This window comes from Myxocyprinus asiaticus, chromosome 5, assembly GCF_019703515.2.
Source record: "Myxocyprinus asiaticus isolate MX2 ecotype Aquarium Trade chromosome 5, UBuf_Myxa_2, whole genome shotgun sequence".
In the NCBI taxonomy this organism is placed as follows: domain Eukaryota; kingdom Metazoa; phylum Chordata; class Actinopteri; order Cypriniformes; family Catostomidae; genus Myxocyprinus; species Myxocyprinus asiaticus.
This window is the reverse complement of record NC_059348.1, coordinates 15,922,834-15,939,691: the sequence shown is the minus strand read 5'-3', so window position 1 is coordinate 15,939,691 and position 16,858 is coordinate 15,922,834. Positions and strand designations below refer to the sequence as shown.

The 16,858-nt window shown below is 38.7% G+C and overlaps 1 protein-coding gene across 3 annotated transcripts in view; it reads left to right on the top strand.

Moving 5' to 3' along the window:
- The window catches only part of LOC127441003 (low-density lipoprotein receptor-related protein 8-like), a 180,676-nt gene that overhangs the window by 120,494 nt on the left and 43,324 nt on the right, over window positions 1-16,858 (top strand). For all 3 annotated transcript variants that reach the window (XM_051698114.1, XM_051698113.1, XM_051698112.1), the window contains exons 10-13: window positions 6,082-6,253; window positions 9,013-9,240; window positions 11,922-12,040; window positions 12,167-12,306. In XM_051698114.1, the coding sequence (XP_051554074.1) occupies window positions 6,082-6,253; window positions 9,013-9,240; window positions 11,922-12,040; window positions 12,167-12,306 (659 nt within the window). The remainder of the gene's footprint in view (window positions 1-6,081; window positions 6,254-9,012; window positions 9,241-11,921; window positions 12,041-12,166; window positions 12,307-16,858) is intronic.

Below are 16,858 nucleotides of genomic sequence, written 5' to 3'. Positions count from 1 at the left end.
GCAGATTTTTAAATTGATGTTGTTTCCTTAGTCCACAAGAGGGCGCAATAAATACATAAATCATTCAGCACTGTTATATTATTGCATAGAACATTCATATACTGGCTGTTTAAAAAGAGCATTTCATTTTCAACTAATGTGCATAAAATAAATAAATAAAAAGTTCTAGTCGGCCCATATTCTCAAATGTTAAGTCAAAAGTAAAATGAGGGGGGAAAACGCTTAAATAGATAGTTCACATGGTGTTACACTGATTCCTACTACTCCAGACTCAAGTTTCATAATAACAGCAAAATACCACATTGTTTTTTTAATCAGTACAGTTGTGTGTAGAGTAGCAATATTCACAGATAGCAGTGGTATTCGGCTGAACTCTGTGAAACGGCTCAGACTATGAGCCAGGACAGAGGCTGTTCCAACAGACGGAACACAACAGACTGGAACCGAACATGAGAATCTCGAGAATTTCCAAGTTGAACATCTTTTTTGTCAAAGCATTTAAACAACTCATTGCTTAATCTGAGAAATGCTTATAAGAGAGCAAGACACAACGGCCAAATACCTCCACCAACTGTAAGGGGCTGTTCACACTGAACACTTTTGCAACCATCCATTTGTTTTTCTATGTAAACGCGCTAGATGAACGTCTTTGTTTCCCTTTGTTTTTGTTTATTCAGCATCTCGTGCTCGTGCAGGAGCGCTGTTTTTTAGATGACGTGTCTAATTAAAAAGAACTTTAAAAGCATATTGAGACACCTGCTTTCTGTTAAACTGTATTTGTTGCACTGTGTCTAGCCTTTTTTAGCGCAAGAGTGTGATAGATCTGAAGTCATAGTATTACAGTGAGGATAAATTGAATTGAAATCTAATGTGTTTCTGATTTGCTTATACGTTTCACTTTGCTGCATGAAGATATTAATTTGCTTTCTCACGTCATTAGCTTTAATTATGCAATAAGCTGGCTAACGAATGCATGAACATGACCAGCTGGATATAAACTAATGAAAATAGATGCTAATAGATGGTAACAATTGTGACATTTTAACATTTGGTAGGACTTGCGTGTATTTTTGTCACATTGTTCTAACCGCTTGAGGTTAGCTTTAATGTTAGCATCCTCTCAGCCTTTTTCGGCAAACATACTGCTGTTCTCTACTAATGCAGCATCTGGTCAACAAATTAATTACTTTATAATGATATGACAATGTGTACTATAGTGTACTGTATACATACCTTTTCATTGTTGATGTTATAAATCCGCATCTGAAGTGTTCTGCTCCATACAGAGTGTAGTCTCACATGTCAAAACAAACACGACAAGGCATCGATGAAGTTTTTATTTCACCTCTTGAGGCCACTCTCATACTGTATAACGACAGCAGACCCTTCCCAGCACCGGATGCAACAAGGAAAAACTATCGGTGTGGATTTTTTCCGATAACCGATTAATCGGTAAAACTGATATATCGGTCAACCTCTAATATATATACATATATACATACATACATACATACATACACACCAATCAGCCAAAACATTAAAACCACCTGCCTAATATTGTGTAGGTCCTCCTCGTGCCACCAAAACAGTGCCAACCCGCATCTCAGAATAGCATTCTGAGATGATATTCTTCTCACCACAATTGTACAGAGCGGTTATCTGAGTTACCATAGACTTTGTCAGTTCGAACCAGTCTGGCCATTCTCTGTTGACCTCTCTCATTAGCAAGGCACTTCCATCCACAGAACTGCTGCTCACTGGATGTTTTTTGTTTTTGGCACCATTCGGAGTAAACTCTAGAGACTGTTGTGTGTGAAAATCCCAGGAGATCAGCAGTTTCAGAAATAGTCAAACCAGCCCGTCTGGCACCAACTATCATGCCACAGTCCAAATCACTGAAATCACATTTTTTCCCTATTCTGATGGTTGATGTGAACATTAACTGAAGCTCCTGTCCCATATCTGCATGATTTTATGCATTGCACTGCTGCTACACGACTGGCTGATTAGATAATTGCATGGATGATGGTGCCAAAAACAAAAATCTTCCAGTGAGGGGCAGTTCTGCTGATGAAAATGCCTTGTTGATGAGAGAGTTCAACAGAGAATGGCCAGACTGGTTCACACTGACTAAGTCTACTGTAGCTCAGATAACCACTTTGTACAATTGTGGTGAAGAATAGTATCTCAGAATGCTATTCTGAGATGTGGATTGGCACTGTTTTGGCGGCACAAGGGGGACCTACTCAATATTAGGCAGGTGGTTTTAATGTTGTGGCTGATCTGTGTATATAAACTCAGCAAAAAAAGAAACATCCCTTTTTAGGACACTGTATTTTAAAGCTGATTTTGTAAAAATCCAAATAACTTTACAGATCTTTATTGTAAAGTGTTTAAACAATGTTTTCCATGTTTGTTCAATGAACCATAAACAATTAATGAACATGCACCTGTGGAACGGTCGTTAAGACACTAACAGCTTACAGATGGTAGGCAATTAAGGTCAGTTATAAAAACTTAGGACACTAAAGAGACCTTTCTACTGACTCTGAAAAACACCAAAAGAAAGATGCCCAGGGTCCCTGCTCATCTGCATGAACATGCCTTAGGCATGCTGCATGGAGGCATGAGGACTGCAGATGTGGCCAGGGCAATAAATTGCAATGTCCGTACTGTGAGACTGAGACAGCGCTACAGGGAGACAGGAAGGACAGCTGATCGTCCTCGCAGTGGCAGACCACATGTAACAACACCTGCACTGGATCGGTACATCCGAATATCACACCTGTGGGACATAACAGGATGGCAACAGCAACTGCCCAAGTTACACCAGGAATGCACAATCCCTCCATCTGTGCTCAGACTGTCCGCAATAGGCTGAGGGAGGCTGGACTGAGGGCTTGTAGGCCTGTTGTAAGGCAGGTCCTTACCAGACATCACCGGCAACAACGTCGCCTATGGGCACAAACCCACCTTCTCTGGACCAGACAAGACTGGCAAAAAGTGCTCTTCACTGACGAGTCGCAGTTTTGTCTCACCAGGGGTGATGGTCGGACTCGCGTTTATCGTCGAAGGAATTAGCGTTACACCGAGGCCTGTACTCTGGAGCGGGATCGATTTGGAAGTGGAGGGTCCGTCATGGTCTGGGGCGGTGTGTCACATCATCATTGGACTGAGCTTGTTGTCATTGCAGGCAATCCCAATGCTGTGCGTTACAGGGAACACATCCTCCTCGCTCATGTGGTACCCTTCCTGCAGGCTCATCCTGACATGACCCTCCAGCGTGACAATGCCACCAGCCATACTGCTCGTTCTGTGCATGATTTCCTGCAAGACAGGAATGTCAGTGTTCTGCAATGGCCAGCAAAGATCCTGGATCTCAATCACATTGAGCACGTCTGGGACCTGTTGGATCGGAGGGCGAGGGCTAGGGCCATTCCCCCCAGAAATGTCCGGGAACTTGCAAGTGCATTGGTGGAAGAGTGGGGTAACATCTCACAGCAAGAACTGGCAAATCTGGTGCAGTCCATGAGGAGGAGATGCACTGCAGTACTTAATGCAGCTGGTGGCCACACCAAATACTGACTGTTACTTTTGATTTTGACTCCTCCTCTGTTCAGGGACACATTATTCCATTTCTGTTAGACACATGTCTGTGAAACTTGTTCAGTTTATGTCTTAGTTGTTGAATCTTTTTATGTTCATACAAATATTTACACATGTTAAGTTTGCTGAAAATAAAAGCAGTTGAAAGTGAGAGGACATTTCTTTTTTTGCTGAGTTTTATTTGACCAGCCGTGGCCTGTGCATTTTAAGTCTAGGCCTTCAGTGCAATTCATGCCATTAAGAAAACACAGTTTCACAATGAATAAGACACCGTATGCCGTATCATACATGAAGTGGCAGTCAACTAATAATACCAACTGACATTTTAAAAACATGTCCACGCACGAAAGCCAGAAACAAGGAGGTCTAATACTAAGAAAAATCTCTCTAATAATATTTGCGATTTAAATTTTGCTTGCAGTACATTTTGTTTTGTCGGGGTACACGGTTACTTTTCAGAACTTGATCTGACACTGAATGCTCAAGCAGCCTAATTTACACTTAGAAAACTCCTGATGTTGCTACAACAATGCAAAAAGCACTTACCAATTTGCTTGAAGTGAAAATCAGTCCTCCTTTCCTGTTTAATTAAACAATCGCTCAATCATGCAGAACAACTCGTTTTTAAATTCATAAGAATTTCTTTCTCAACGGCAATAACAGCAGTGACAACCGACTCTTCAGCAAGATCTCACACTCTTCGCTTTCAAATTACGTACGCACTTAAAGCATGATTGCGTCACTCAAGGCCAGCTAGAAGGCCTGGACTGGGACATATCCTAAAGACCACACCCACCAAGAACAAATAAATCAATATGATTGGCTGATGAATCTGACAATCTGACTTTAAATGCCTATTCACTGCAATGTAGAGGGATTCTGTGGAAATTTTGAAGGCCTGACGGGGTGGTGCTCAGACTCACATGCTGTTCAACTTCAGGCATGCAATTTGTGAAACAGTTGTCACACTTTGCTTGTAAGCATCAAGGAATAAATTCTGATTGGATAAAATTTTTGTTTTTTGCTATTTGTTTTTGATGAATAAGGGGTGGAAAACGATTGAAATACATAAGCAAAATGGTCAATGAGAATGAATGGATGAAAAAATATTTGTTTATTAGACATGTTACGCCAGCAGAGAAGGCTTTGCTGGCCCTGAGAAATCACCACTGTATTTGACAGCCCAGCTACTGTAGAGATTCCAGTTAGATCTTATCACATAATTGACTGCACAATCCCTTACGTTCCCTTCATGACTCTCTCATCAACTTTTAAGAAGAAGACATCTGAAAACAGGACATGGTCCCTAGTGAACCCAGAGGTAGACTGTGTGTGTGTCATAAGGATGCAGGAGGAATAATATTGTCACGGTTTGTCTCAGGAAGAACCCAGTTGCAGACAGTCAGCTCTACAAAAATACTTTATTAAAGAAAATATAAACTAAAACTACTTATGAGAGGGCAAAACTAAAAAGAAAAAACAAACACAACAAAGAAATATCAATAAACTGAAATACAAAACCAACAAGGACCAAACACAAGAAATAAAACAGCCTGAAACAAGAGGAAGAATCCAGCACAGGACAGAGCACACGAGGGAAATATAAAGAGGCAGAAATCAGGCAGGCAAACGAGAGGGGCAGATGAAGCAAATTAACAGAAGATCAGAGAAACGAGGAGGCGGGGCCATGACATGAGACGGAACAGAAACAAGCAAGGAAAGAGAAACACATGGAGAAAACAGAACATCCCAGAATAACAAAAACAACAATAGTGTCAGGATCCTGCCACAAAAGTAAAAAAACAAGACTAGACTGATGACAAATATAATGTTTGAACAGTTTGCAGATAGATACAGAATAAGTAAATCATTCCCACGGAGAGTATTTGTCTTTCTGTCTGTGACTGGAGAATTATTATGCTCTTTATATATGCACTGTCTCTGTATAGATGTCAGTCTCTCTATAAGTGACTTTGCTGAGTTGGTGACATAATCTTGGTGAACAAAGGATTCGAGAAGACACTTCCCTTAGGCTGACTATTACTTTTTGAATCAGAAAGTTACATCACTTTCTGGTATCCTAGCAAGTACTTTATATGATCATGACATGAGATAGATTAACTATAATTGCAAAGGTGAGGTTAGCACACAGTTTTATCATACTATTCTCTATATTAATAAGTAGAATGTTAAAATCTTTTGGCTTTACTGGCAAAACAGTGTGTATTTGAATGTTTATTCTGGTACAATGCCTTGTCCAATAGATTTCCATTGTAAAAACATGACTGTAAAAACAGTAATACAAAAAGGTATTATCTGTTGGAATGCTGGGTCTGACAACCCCAAAACATTCCCAAAACAACTCCAAGAAGTAACTGTAAGAACAGCTGGCTGAAGAATACAGTCTTTTTCAGCTCAGGTGAAAGTTATCTGCTAACTCCTTATGATGTCACCTGTCTTTCTTTCTTCATTTAGGAAAAAGCCCTTACCTGATGTTCACAAACAGGCATGAGATCAGGCGTATTGACCTTGTGAAGAGGGACTACACGCAGGTGGTTCCTACTCAGAAGAACGCTGTTGCCATCGATATAGACGTGGCCGCCAACCGCATGTTCTGGTGTGACCGTTTTCAACGCAAAATATACAGGTGACCTCAACTTGACCTTTACTTTTGTTATTATGCTGTAAATATGTTCGGAAGCTGTTGATTTAAGCACTTAAAAAGGGAGCAAGGCCCATTACAATGAGAGTGTCCCTTCATTTAATGTTAAAGCCCTTCTTCACAGGCTTGTGATATGTAAAAAAAAAATTAAATCAAGAGATTCTGCTCCAGTTATTTACATATTGTCTCTCACATGCTCAGATTGCTACTCTCCAGATAACACACTAATTAAATAATTAAAATGAGATGGAGAGAAGCTGCACTCCCAAAACTTTTTTTTAAGTGCTTAAGCTGCTGAAACAGAGACTATAACACTAAACATAATAGTTCACCCAAAAATGGAAACTCTGTTATAGTTTTCTCACCCTCAAGCCTATTTTATAGAAGTCTTGAAATACAGCTCGCAAGTCATATGGACTTTTTTATGATGCTTTTTGTCATTTTGTAGCTTGACATCCTCAGTACCCCATTCACTTTTATTATATGAACAAGAGTGGCCTTTACAATCGTCACTGTTTCTCCTTTTGTGTTGCATCCAAGAAAGAAAGAATTGGAACAACATGAGTAAATTTCATACAGAATTGGAACAACATGAGTAAATGGTTTTAATTTTGGATGAACTATTCCTTTTAAGTACTTGAACTGGCATTTTACTAGCAGTGACTTGAATGGTAATGAAGGAGAAGTTTTGATCTTCTTGCCATAACTAGGTCTGGCCCTGTCTTTAAATCATTAAATAGCCATTGAATAGTTTATACCATCGAATAGTTGAGTCAAAATGCCATTCATTAGTTGATACTAGGGATGTGCCTAGTATCTAAAGTGTAAACCTCATGAATGAAAATGCGCATGGTGTGATTTCAAATCGGATGGGTGCAGTCTCGACTCTGTTTGCGGTCTCTGTTAATTGTTTGTGTCTGGAGCTTATCAAGTGTAACATTAAGATATGACATCATGTACACTTTCCACTTCTTGAAATATCTTTGTTAATGTGTCACACATTTCACACGTGATTCCCATGTATTTATTTATAGCCTAAACCTGAGCATGATGTTAAATTCCTGACCTGAAGTGATGATTTCAAATCAGAGCCCGTCTATCCGTCTTTTAAAGTTGACCACATTTATGTCCACATCAGCAATTAAGAAAATTATCTGGTTAAGACTTTATTCCGAGAAAAAATGTTTAAAGGCTCCATAGAGTATTCATCTATTAGGAATATTTCCCCTTATGTTAAACGAAGAATCTAAAACATTCGCCGTCTTTTTTTTTTCTTCTTCTTTAAACTGTGCTACCTCTGGTAAGGCGCTATATACATTTTACATTATTATTATAATTATTATTATTATTATTATTATTATTATTTAACTAAATAATGGTGTCTTATCGTAAAAATTCCTGATAGACTTGCAGGACTTTCACCTGTTTGTAGGCTATATTGATTTTATTTTCATTTCTTTTAATGTTTGAATTTGTATTTATTATTCACTGCAAAATATGTGCTTGACATTTCATATTTTGTTTGACACCTCTTGCCTCCAGAATAATGTTGTTATACATGCACAGGCAAATTATTATTATTATTATTAGGCTATTACAAGGCTATTATTAGGCATATACAAGGCATATTTTATTAATAGAAACGATAAATGTAAGAGTAACATTTGGGCATTTCATTTAGTTTTGACGCACTTCGATTTAAGCCCTGCCCACGCCTGGTTCTATCTGAATACAGAGACAGATACAGATAATTTTGTCATATGAACAGATACAGATACAATACAGATAATAGCTTAGCAGCACACGCCTAGTTGATAACATCGAATAGTTGAGTAGGAATGCCATTGAATAGTTGATACAATTGAATAGTTGAGTAGGAATGCCATTGAATAATTGATATCATCGAATGGATGAATAGGAATTCCATTGAATATTTGACATCATCAAATGGATGAGTAGTAATGCCATTGAATAGTTGATACCATGGAATAGTTGAGTAGAAATGCCATTGCATAGTTGATTCCATCAAACAGTTGTGTAGGAATTACACTGAATAGTTGATACCATCAAATAGTTGAGTAGGAATGCCATTGAATTGTTGATACATTTGAATAATTGAGTAGGAATGCCATTGAATAGTTGGTATAGTTGAATAGTTGAGTAGGAATGCCATTGAATTGTTGATACAGTTGAATAATTGAGTAGGAATGCCATTGTATAGTTGGTACAGTTGAATAGTTGAGTAGGAATGCCATTGAATATTTGATACCAATGGATAGTTGAGTAGTAATGCCATTGAATAGTTGATACCATGGAATAGTTGAGTAGAAATACCATTGAATAGTTGATACCATCGGATAGTTGAGTAGGAATGCCAGTGAATAGTTGATACCATCAAATAGTTGAGGAAGTCGGTGCATTGCATCATTGCTTATTTGCAAAAGTAAAAGTCTGCTCAACTTTATTGCATCACCAACAGTCTCTGTATTTTATGCCACCTCAAATCACCAACTGTCTCTGAAAAAGATTAAAAATCAATGATATTTAGTTACTTTGTTGTGTTTTATCAATTTAGTTGCATCGCCAGTGGTCTCTGTTGCCTCAGATTGCCAACTCTCATGAAAATGAAACTTCCTGTCACGTTTGTCGCCACAAACCATTGTCAGTGTGAACGGCCCTTTAAATGTGGAAGGGATTTAACATTTTATGCTTTATCGCATCACTTATTCTCTGTCTCTCTGCAGTGCGTACATCCATGAGGCGAGCGACCCATCTCGGCACATTACTCTGATCGACTCAGATCTGCACTCCCCTGAGGGTCTAGCTCTGGATTGGGTCCAGCACAACCTCTACTGGACTGACTCGGGTGACAGAACTATCTCTGTGGCCTCTTCAGATGGCAGCAAGAGACGCGTGCTGATCAGCACCGAATTGAGCGAGCCGCGGGCCATCGCTGTTGATCCAGAGCGAGGGTGAGCATGCATTTTTAGATAACCCATCAAACAATCTCATCTCAACTCTGTCGTACAACATGACACAACCCCCATAGGCAAATATATACGTATTTCCCTACTATAGTATGCAAAAAGCAATACATCCAATGAGTAGGATTTCAGTAATCTCAGTATCAAAAATAGTTGGCAAGAAAAACCTAGATTACCTACTACATCCGCCGAGATTCTGAATTGTGCTGCCATCCACTATCTAATAAGGCCATGGGAGGTGAGGAGATGTCAGAAAATGCTGAATTTAAAAGCAGGAGGAGAACTGTGAGTCGGGCAGCTCTTTTCAAATGTAAGTGCTATATATACCAAGAAAGTTGTTTCTTGTGCTTAAATTGTACTGGATTAACAAAACCAGAGTAAATAATTTTCATGGTTGTTGTTACAACTTAATACATTCGGGTCATGGGACAATGCCCATGTTGCCTAATAAAGTATGTCCGGGAATGTATTTGTACCTGTATACTTGAAGGATGTACTTTATTACTATTTGTATTTGTAACTTTTATTAAGTTCTTTATCACATGCAGTACATACTGTATGCTGAAAGTACCCAAATTAAGACGTAGCTAATCTCACAGGGCCAGGTGGGTTTTAAAGGCCACTAAAATTATAAGAGAAGCTCACTGTATTATGGGAAAGATGTTGTTGAATTCAGTTCTATTATTGTATAGAGATAACCTTTCTTCTCAAATAAATACCAGCAATCATGCTATTTCAGTAGTTAACATGAAATCACGCTAGTTACATAAAATGACACGCATAGGGAGCTAGGGAGCTGATTGAGATGCACCCTTTGAACTTTTCCTGTTCAGGTCTATTATTGTGGTCTTATGGATTTTCAATTTACCTGCCCTTAAAAAGCACTTAAAAACAAATACTAATGTTTATGTTTACTTATATTTAATGAAAGTGTGTTGGAGTGTAAATTGGTACTTAATCCGTAAGGTGGATGAGTGGGTGGGTTAGCGTAGAGCAAAATTGTAAGCGCATGGTCTGCGTTCCGTGACTGCTATCGGGTCTTTGAATAACGTATAACGTGCAAGGAAGGATAGCTGGTGGAGGTTCTATTGCTCCCCTAGGGCAAGATGGTGCCCCCCTAGAGAGCTGGTGCCCTACGCAGACTGTGTAATATGCGGACAGGGAGTGGCGGTACTGCACGGAGAGCAGCAAGTATGCAAGTCTTACTTTGCAAACATACTTTGCAACATACAGAAAATGGTTGAAGGAACTCACTGATCATATTTGTGACTAATCTTTAAAATAATATTTTAGATTGCACTTTTTATGTAATCAAATCTGATTACTTTTGGATTACCTTCCTACATATTCTGATGAAAATCAAATCTTAAGTGGATTAAGTACCAATTTACACTCCTACACACTTTCATTAAATATAAGTAAACATAAACATTAGTATTTGTTTTTAAGTGCTGTTTAAGGGGCAGGTAAATTTTAAATCGATATGGCCACAGTAATAGACCTGAAAAGGAAAAGTTCAAAGGGAGCATCTCAGTCAGCTCCCTAGCACCCTATGTCATGAATCAGTATATCGTGAACTTGAATTTGGGCACTGGCAAGGGTGTTCATCCACTGAATATTGGGACACTTATGACTCATTTACCTGTGACACGATAACAACCTTGAACATTCAAGCACAACTGTTATTAATCAGCACCATTGCTGTATAAATGACACTACCATTCATTTTCGTTGAATATATTCAAATGTACAGTGTTATTATGAAAGATAAGTGACATTAAATAAAGAAATAAAAATATAAAGGAGTGTATTTTAAACCTACTTTTAACAACTTTAATATTTAAAATATTGTTTCCCTTTCATGGTCATTATGAATGAAAGACATTACAAACAACATCTCTTTAAATGCAAAAATAAGGCTTTGACATCATATATTTACAATTGTGCCCATCTTCTAATGGTTTGAGAGACTTCAGAAGACATGACGACATTTCTGGTAAGGGAATATAGTGAGCAACGATGCTCCCTGGTTTTTACGGTGCACTGTGGGAGCAAAAAAATTTGCGGAGTGTGTAGACGCAAACTTGTGATCAAAAGTATTGATTTCACAAGCACAACTCAGCAAATAAAACAGAAATGGATATTGACAGTAGTTTATTTGCTACTAAGTGCTTCAAACAAAACTCTGAATATCTTTCAAAGAATTGATGCAACAAAACTTAAAGACTTTGGTTAATCCATTGATTAGTTCTGCCTGAGAAGGCCTCATTCTAGCTGTCTGGTACCTTTTAAACAAGGCTTTGTTTCTAGATGGACTGATAAAAATCTGGGCACGCTTCCAGAAATTGCCTGGAAATCAGCCAACTCTTGATGTTTTTGCGTGTACAGTACATGCATCAGTCAGTCCTTGAATGAACTCTGGGCATATTGCATCGTAATGTTATAAGGACATGTCTTTTGTTTGACCTTCCTATCCTTTTGTGTCACTGCCTTGCTTATTTAATGTTATCAATGTTCTCGAGCCTGATAATTCTACTTTTAAGACATTTTCTAATCACTGTTGAGAAACAGCTTGTTATCCAGCATTGTTTTATTGTTTTTTTTTTTTTTTACATGTCTGTTTAAACTGAACAGTGTTGTGTTTTCTGGTGACTGCTTTGCATTCGCAGGTTCATATACTGGTCTGACTGGGGCATTCGGGCCAAGATTGAGAAAGCTGGCATGAATGGTGTGGATCGACAGGTGTTGGTGTCTGAAGACATTGAGTGGCCCAATGGAATCACTCTTGGTACTAATTTCTATGGTTATTGCCTCATTGTAAACATTTGAGCTTCAAGCACTCTTTATGCAAACCTTTGTGTGATCTTCAGTGTCCCGGCTACTTAAATGTTCTGTCATGTCTCTGTGAATGCAGATGTAGTTGGCAAGCACTTGTACTGGGTGGACTCCAAACTGCACCTGATCTCCAGCATAGATTTAAATGGTGCCCATCGCAGAGTCATCCTGTCCTCCACAGAGAGACTTGGCCATCCTTATGCCCTCGCTGTGTTCGAGGTGAGTGTGTGTATTTTTCCTGGTCTACTCTCAGAAGATAAATAGAACATCCAACAACACTGTTGCTTATCATTCAGTCATGTCTTGTTTCTTGAGGGAGTTTTTCAATATAGCAGTTTTTCTCATCCTCTCTTACAACGATGTGTCTCCTGTAGTGTCCCCGGAGCCCTGTGTGTCTGTTTTCTCTGTGTATTTGATATATGTGTGTGTTAACCTGTCTGTGGATTGCACTTGCTAGTCTGTGTTTGTGTATGTTTTCTTCTTGCAGTGTTCCCTGCTCCCCAGTGCAGACACCAGCACTTTAACTAAAACCCCCACACACAGGACAAAGATCCAAGCGAGTGTAAAAGTTACTTTTCAATTTCCCTGATCCAGCTAGATGTAAAAATTTTGGCAAAAATTCTGGCTAACCGATTAAGTAAAGTTATGACATCTCTTATACGTATAGATCAGGTGGGGTTTATTAGGGGCAGCAGCTCTTCTGACAAGATTAGGTGTTTCATTAATATCATGTGGTCAGTGGCGAATGATCAGACTCCGGTCGCTGCCATCTCACTTGACGCCGAAAAGGTGTTTGATATGGTAGAATGGGATTATCTTTTTAAGATTTTGGAAATATATGGGTTCAGAAATACTTTTATTGGATGGATTAAGTTACTTTATAGACACCCTGTAGCGGCGGTACAAACAAATGGATTAATTTCAGATTATTTTACTCTGAATAGGGGCACTCGGCAGGGTTGCCCCTTTTTCCCCAATATTGTTCTGTCTTGCCCTGGAACCATTAGCAGCCACGATAAGAAAGGAGGATGATTTTCCAGGGGAGACGGCGGAGGTATGGCGCATAAGCTTCTGCTTTACGCAGATGATATTTTGTTATTCATTTCTGACCCCACTAGATCTATGCCTAGCCTCCACAGAATTATCAATTCCTTTTCAAAATTTTCGGGATACAGAGTTAATTGGTCTAAATCCGAAGCTTTAGCTCTGACTGCTTACTGCCCAGTAACAGCTTTTCAACCGGGTGCCTTTCAATGGCCCAAACAGGGCTTTAAGTATTTGGGCATTTTATTCCCAGCAAATTTATGTGATTTAGTTAGAGTTCATTTTGATCCTTTAATAAAAAGTTTTTCGAGAGATGTGGGTAGGTGGGCTTCATTACATTTGTCGATGATTGGGAAGGTTAATGTTATTAAAATGAATTGTATTCCAAAATTCAACTACCTACTACAATCTTTCCCCCTCTCTTATTTTAAGCAATTTGATAGCATAGCGAAGTCCTTCATTTGGAATGGAAAGCGTCCCAGGTTACATTTCAACAAGTTACATAGGCCGATTGACAAAGGTGGGCTAGGCCTACCTAAGATTTTGTTTTATTATTATGCATTCGGTCTCAGACATTTGGCTCATTGGTTGCTTCCACCTGAGAGAGCCCCTCCCTGGTTTTGTATTGAAAAGGAAGTTCTTGCCCCTATCTCACCACTGCAAAGCCCTTCTATCAAACTAATTGGAGTAGTTAACTCACACCCTGTTATCTCGCATTTACACTCAATATGGACAAAGGTGTCCAGAGTGTTTAACTCGGAAATTTATTTAAACGTAACCTCGAGCATATGGCTGAACCCTAAACTATGTATTAATAAGTCCCCTTTCTGTTGGTCATATTGGATTGTGAGGGGGGTTAATACACTTGGTGACCTATATGAGAGTGGAGTATTGAGATCTTTTGAAAATTTGATTCAACATTTTGGGATTCCCAGATCTCGATTTTATAAATATTTACAGCTGCGCCACCTGCTCTGCACTGTTTTTGGGAGTAGCACGCACCCCCCTAGAGCGGCAGATACTCTGGAAGTGGTGATTACTGCTTTTGGGAAGGGGCATGAGGCATCAGTGTATTACTCTCTGCTAATTTAGAATCTGGGGGACGGAGCTTTAAATTCTCTCAAAAGATTATGGGAGGAAGATTTAAATTTGTTATTGGAGGAGTGAGTGTGGGCTAGGATTCTAAAAAAAGTCTGCATCTAGAGATGCAAGGGTTCGCTTTATGCAATTTAAGATTTTACATAGATTTTATTGGAACCCCTCTAGATTGTATAGGCTTGGTCTTAAGGACACACCCATCTGCTGGCGATGTCATTCTGAAGATGGAGACACCACCCATGTTTTTTGGGGGTGTCGTAAGATCCAATAATTTTGGCTGAAGGTGCAAAGTTTTGTGTGTGATGTGTTGGGCACTCAGGTCTTGTTCTGCCCCAGACTCTGTATTTTGGGAGATGTGGAGGTCATGGATTTGGTAGATAAGTACATGAAGGACTGGGTTTTGACCAGTGTGATGATTGGCAGGCAGGTTATTTTGAGGAGTTGGAAGTCGGATGGAGCACCCTCGTTCCCGGAGTGGTGCGCGGAGATGGGGAGGGTGGCTGCCTTCGAGGAGGGGTCGAGCAGAAGGATGGGAGTTAGGGATTCTTACAATAAGAAATGGGGCAATTAGCATTTTTGGGGGAATCTCGAGGAGTGGTGGTGGAGGGAGTAATTTAGAGTTTAGTATTTTAAATTTTTTTTATTATACTTGATTATTGTGTTTTTTTTTTTTTTTTTTTTGTTGTTTTTTGTGCTTTTTTTTTGGGTGTATGTCTATATTCTATTGACCACAGGGGTGTTCGTGGGTGGGTCAGGGTGGGGTGGAGGGGATTTAGTGGGGGTTTAATGTTTAAAGTGATTGATTCATTATATATATATATATATATGTTGTTGTTTTTTTGTGTGTTAATTTATGAATCAATAAAAATGTTAATAATAAAGAAAAAAAAACACCCACACACAACACAGGGCGCTGCTCATTTCACTCATGCACAGTTAGGGCTGATATCTAGAGAGCAAGGTGGCTGATGCCAATATTTATAATAGTTTAAGCATAGGAAATGAGACATACAAAATTTTTAAAATTAAACTAATCAAAATAACCACAAATACAATATACAGATGCTGAAATACAATGAACACTGCATTATCCATTACCAAGGCCGTCTGTAGATTCTGGAACCAACACAAGGAGGAACTAACACAGTTAACATAGTCTGAAGCCGATTATCTGAAAATATACCAGTATCTGCAATTAAGCAATTAACCGGCCTGTATGATATTGTATATCAGTATGTTCAGGTGAATATGTATTTGCTTTGAAACCCTCTGAAAGTTGTGATTGAATGTGATCGAAGATTGAATGTGATTGAAGGGTGGCAATATCAAATAGTCCCTTAAATTTAAAGCTATAACAAAAAATGAATCATTTGCTCTATGACACCAATCTTTTTCAAAGATGCCTTGTATTTTTATGTGGGACAGTCCCCTTTATTTTTTGCTGCTTAAGCTCTGCAGTCTCCATGGAAACATAGGGATGGGGTCCTGTGTGTTGTGTGGTCAGAGTTCTGATATGAATAAAGCAGATTATAGTATTTTCACAAAATCAGACTCTGAAGTTGTGTGTTGCTCACTAATCCTACAGCAGAGGAAGACTGGAGCAGTATAGTGATGCTGAAGGAATGTAATCTGTAACACCTACACACCAGCTGCACAATTAAAGCTATTATTACTGTGGCTTTAGTCTGGACAGAGAATCCTGCTTTGGTTTTCACCCCAGTATAAGAGCTTCCACATAAAGGATTGTGGAACTTTTCAATGAGATACTTCTTTCCTGGCAGCTTTATATAAATGAATACCAAGGATACCCAGGCATTTTATCCAAGTATTCAACTTTGGTGTGTAACTCGAGCTGAACCATTTGTGCTACGGACATGAATAATACCTCAAATGATGCAGATTGTTAAGGAGATTTTCAAAATGGTTTTCAAATTGACATGCGATTTTCACTTGATGGAAAATAAATGGATGAAGTATTCAATATATTTTCATTGAATGGTGGACCCGAGCCATACCTAGGGACAGAAATGTCGTATAGACTTAGGGTGGGCTCATTTGACCAGTAAGCAGCCAGCGAGTATACACCCAGAACACACTAGCAACTGCATAGCAATGTCGTTCACAACCTAGCATTGTAGTGGCGAGTTTGCATGAGTAAGCAGTGAGCACCACTCACATTTTCTTGAGAAAATGTAAAAATCCAACATAGTCTTATGACAACTTGTAATAATTTTTACTAGATGGTAAAATCGTAAAATCTCGTACGACTTGATTCGAACAATGAGGTGCGACTTTTATTCACATAGAGACCAACCAATCAACAAAGGGAATTACGAACTGATACAATACATCCATTTTTAGCTAGCCTCCAATCTAACATTTTATTTTAAGAAAGAAAACATAATTGAACAAATTGGGTTACTCATTCCATATTTATTTATGCAATACAAATGACTGATTTTGTATGTCAGTAACCTGTAAAACGCTCCACTCATCTTGTTCCAAACTCTGATGTTTTCTTTTATCCGTGGAACAAAAAGTTATCTTCTTATTAAAATAATGGTTAGGTTTCTGGTTTTGGTTAGGGGTTAAACTTAGGAAAATATCTTAATTACATTGTTCGTTCTTT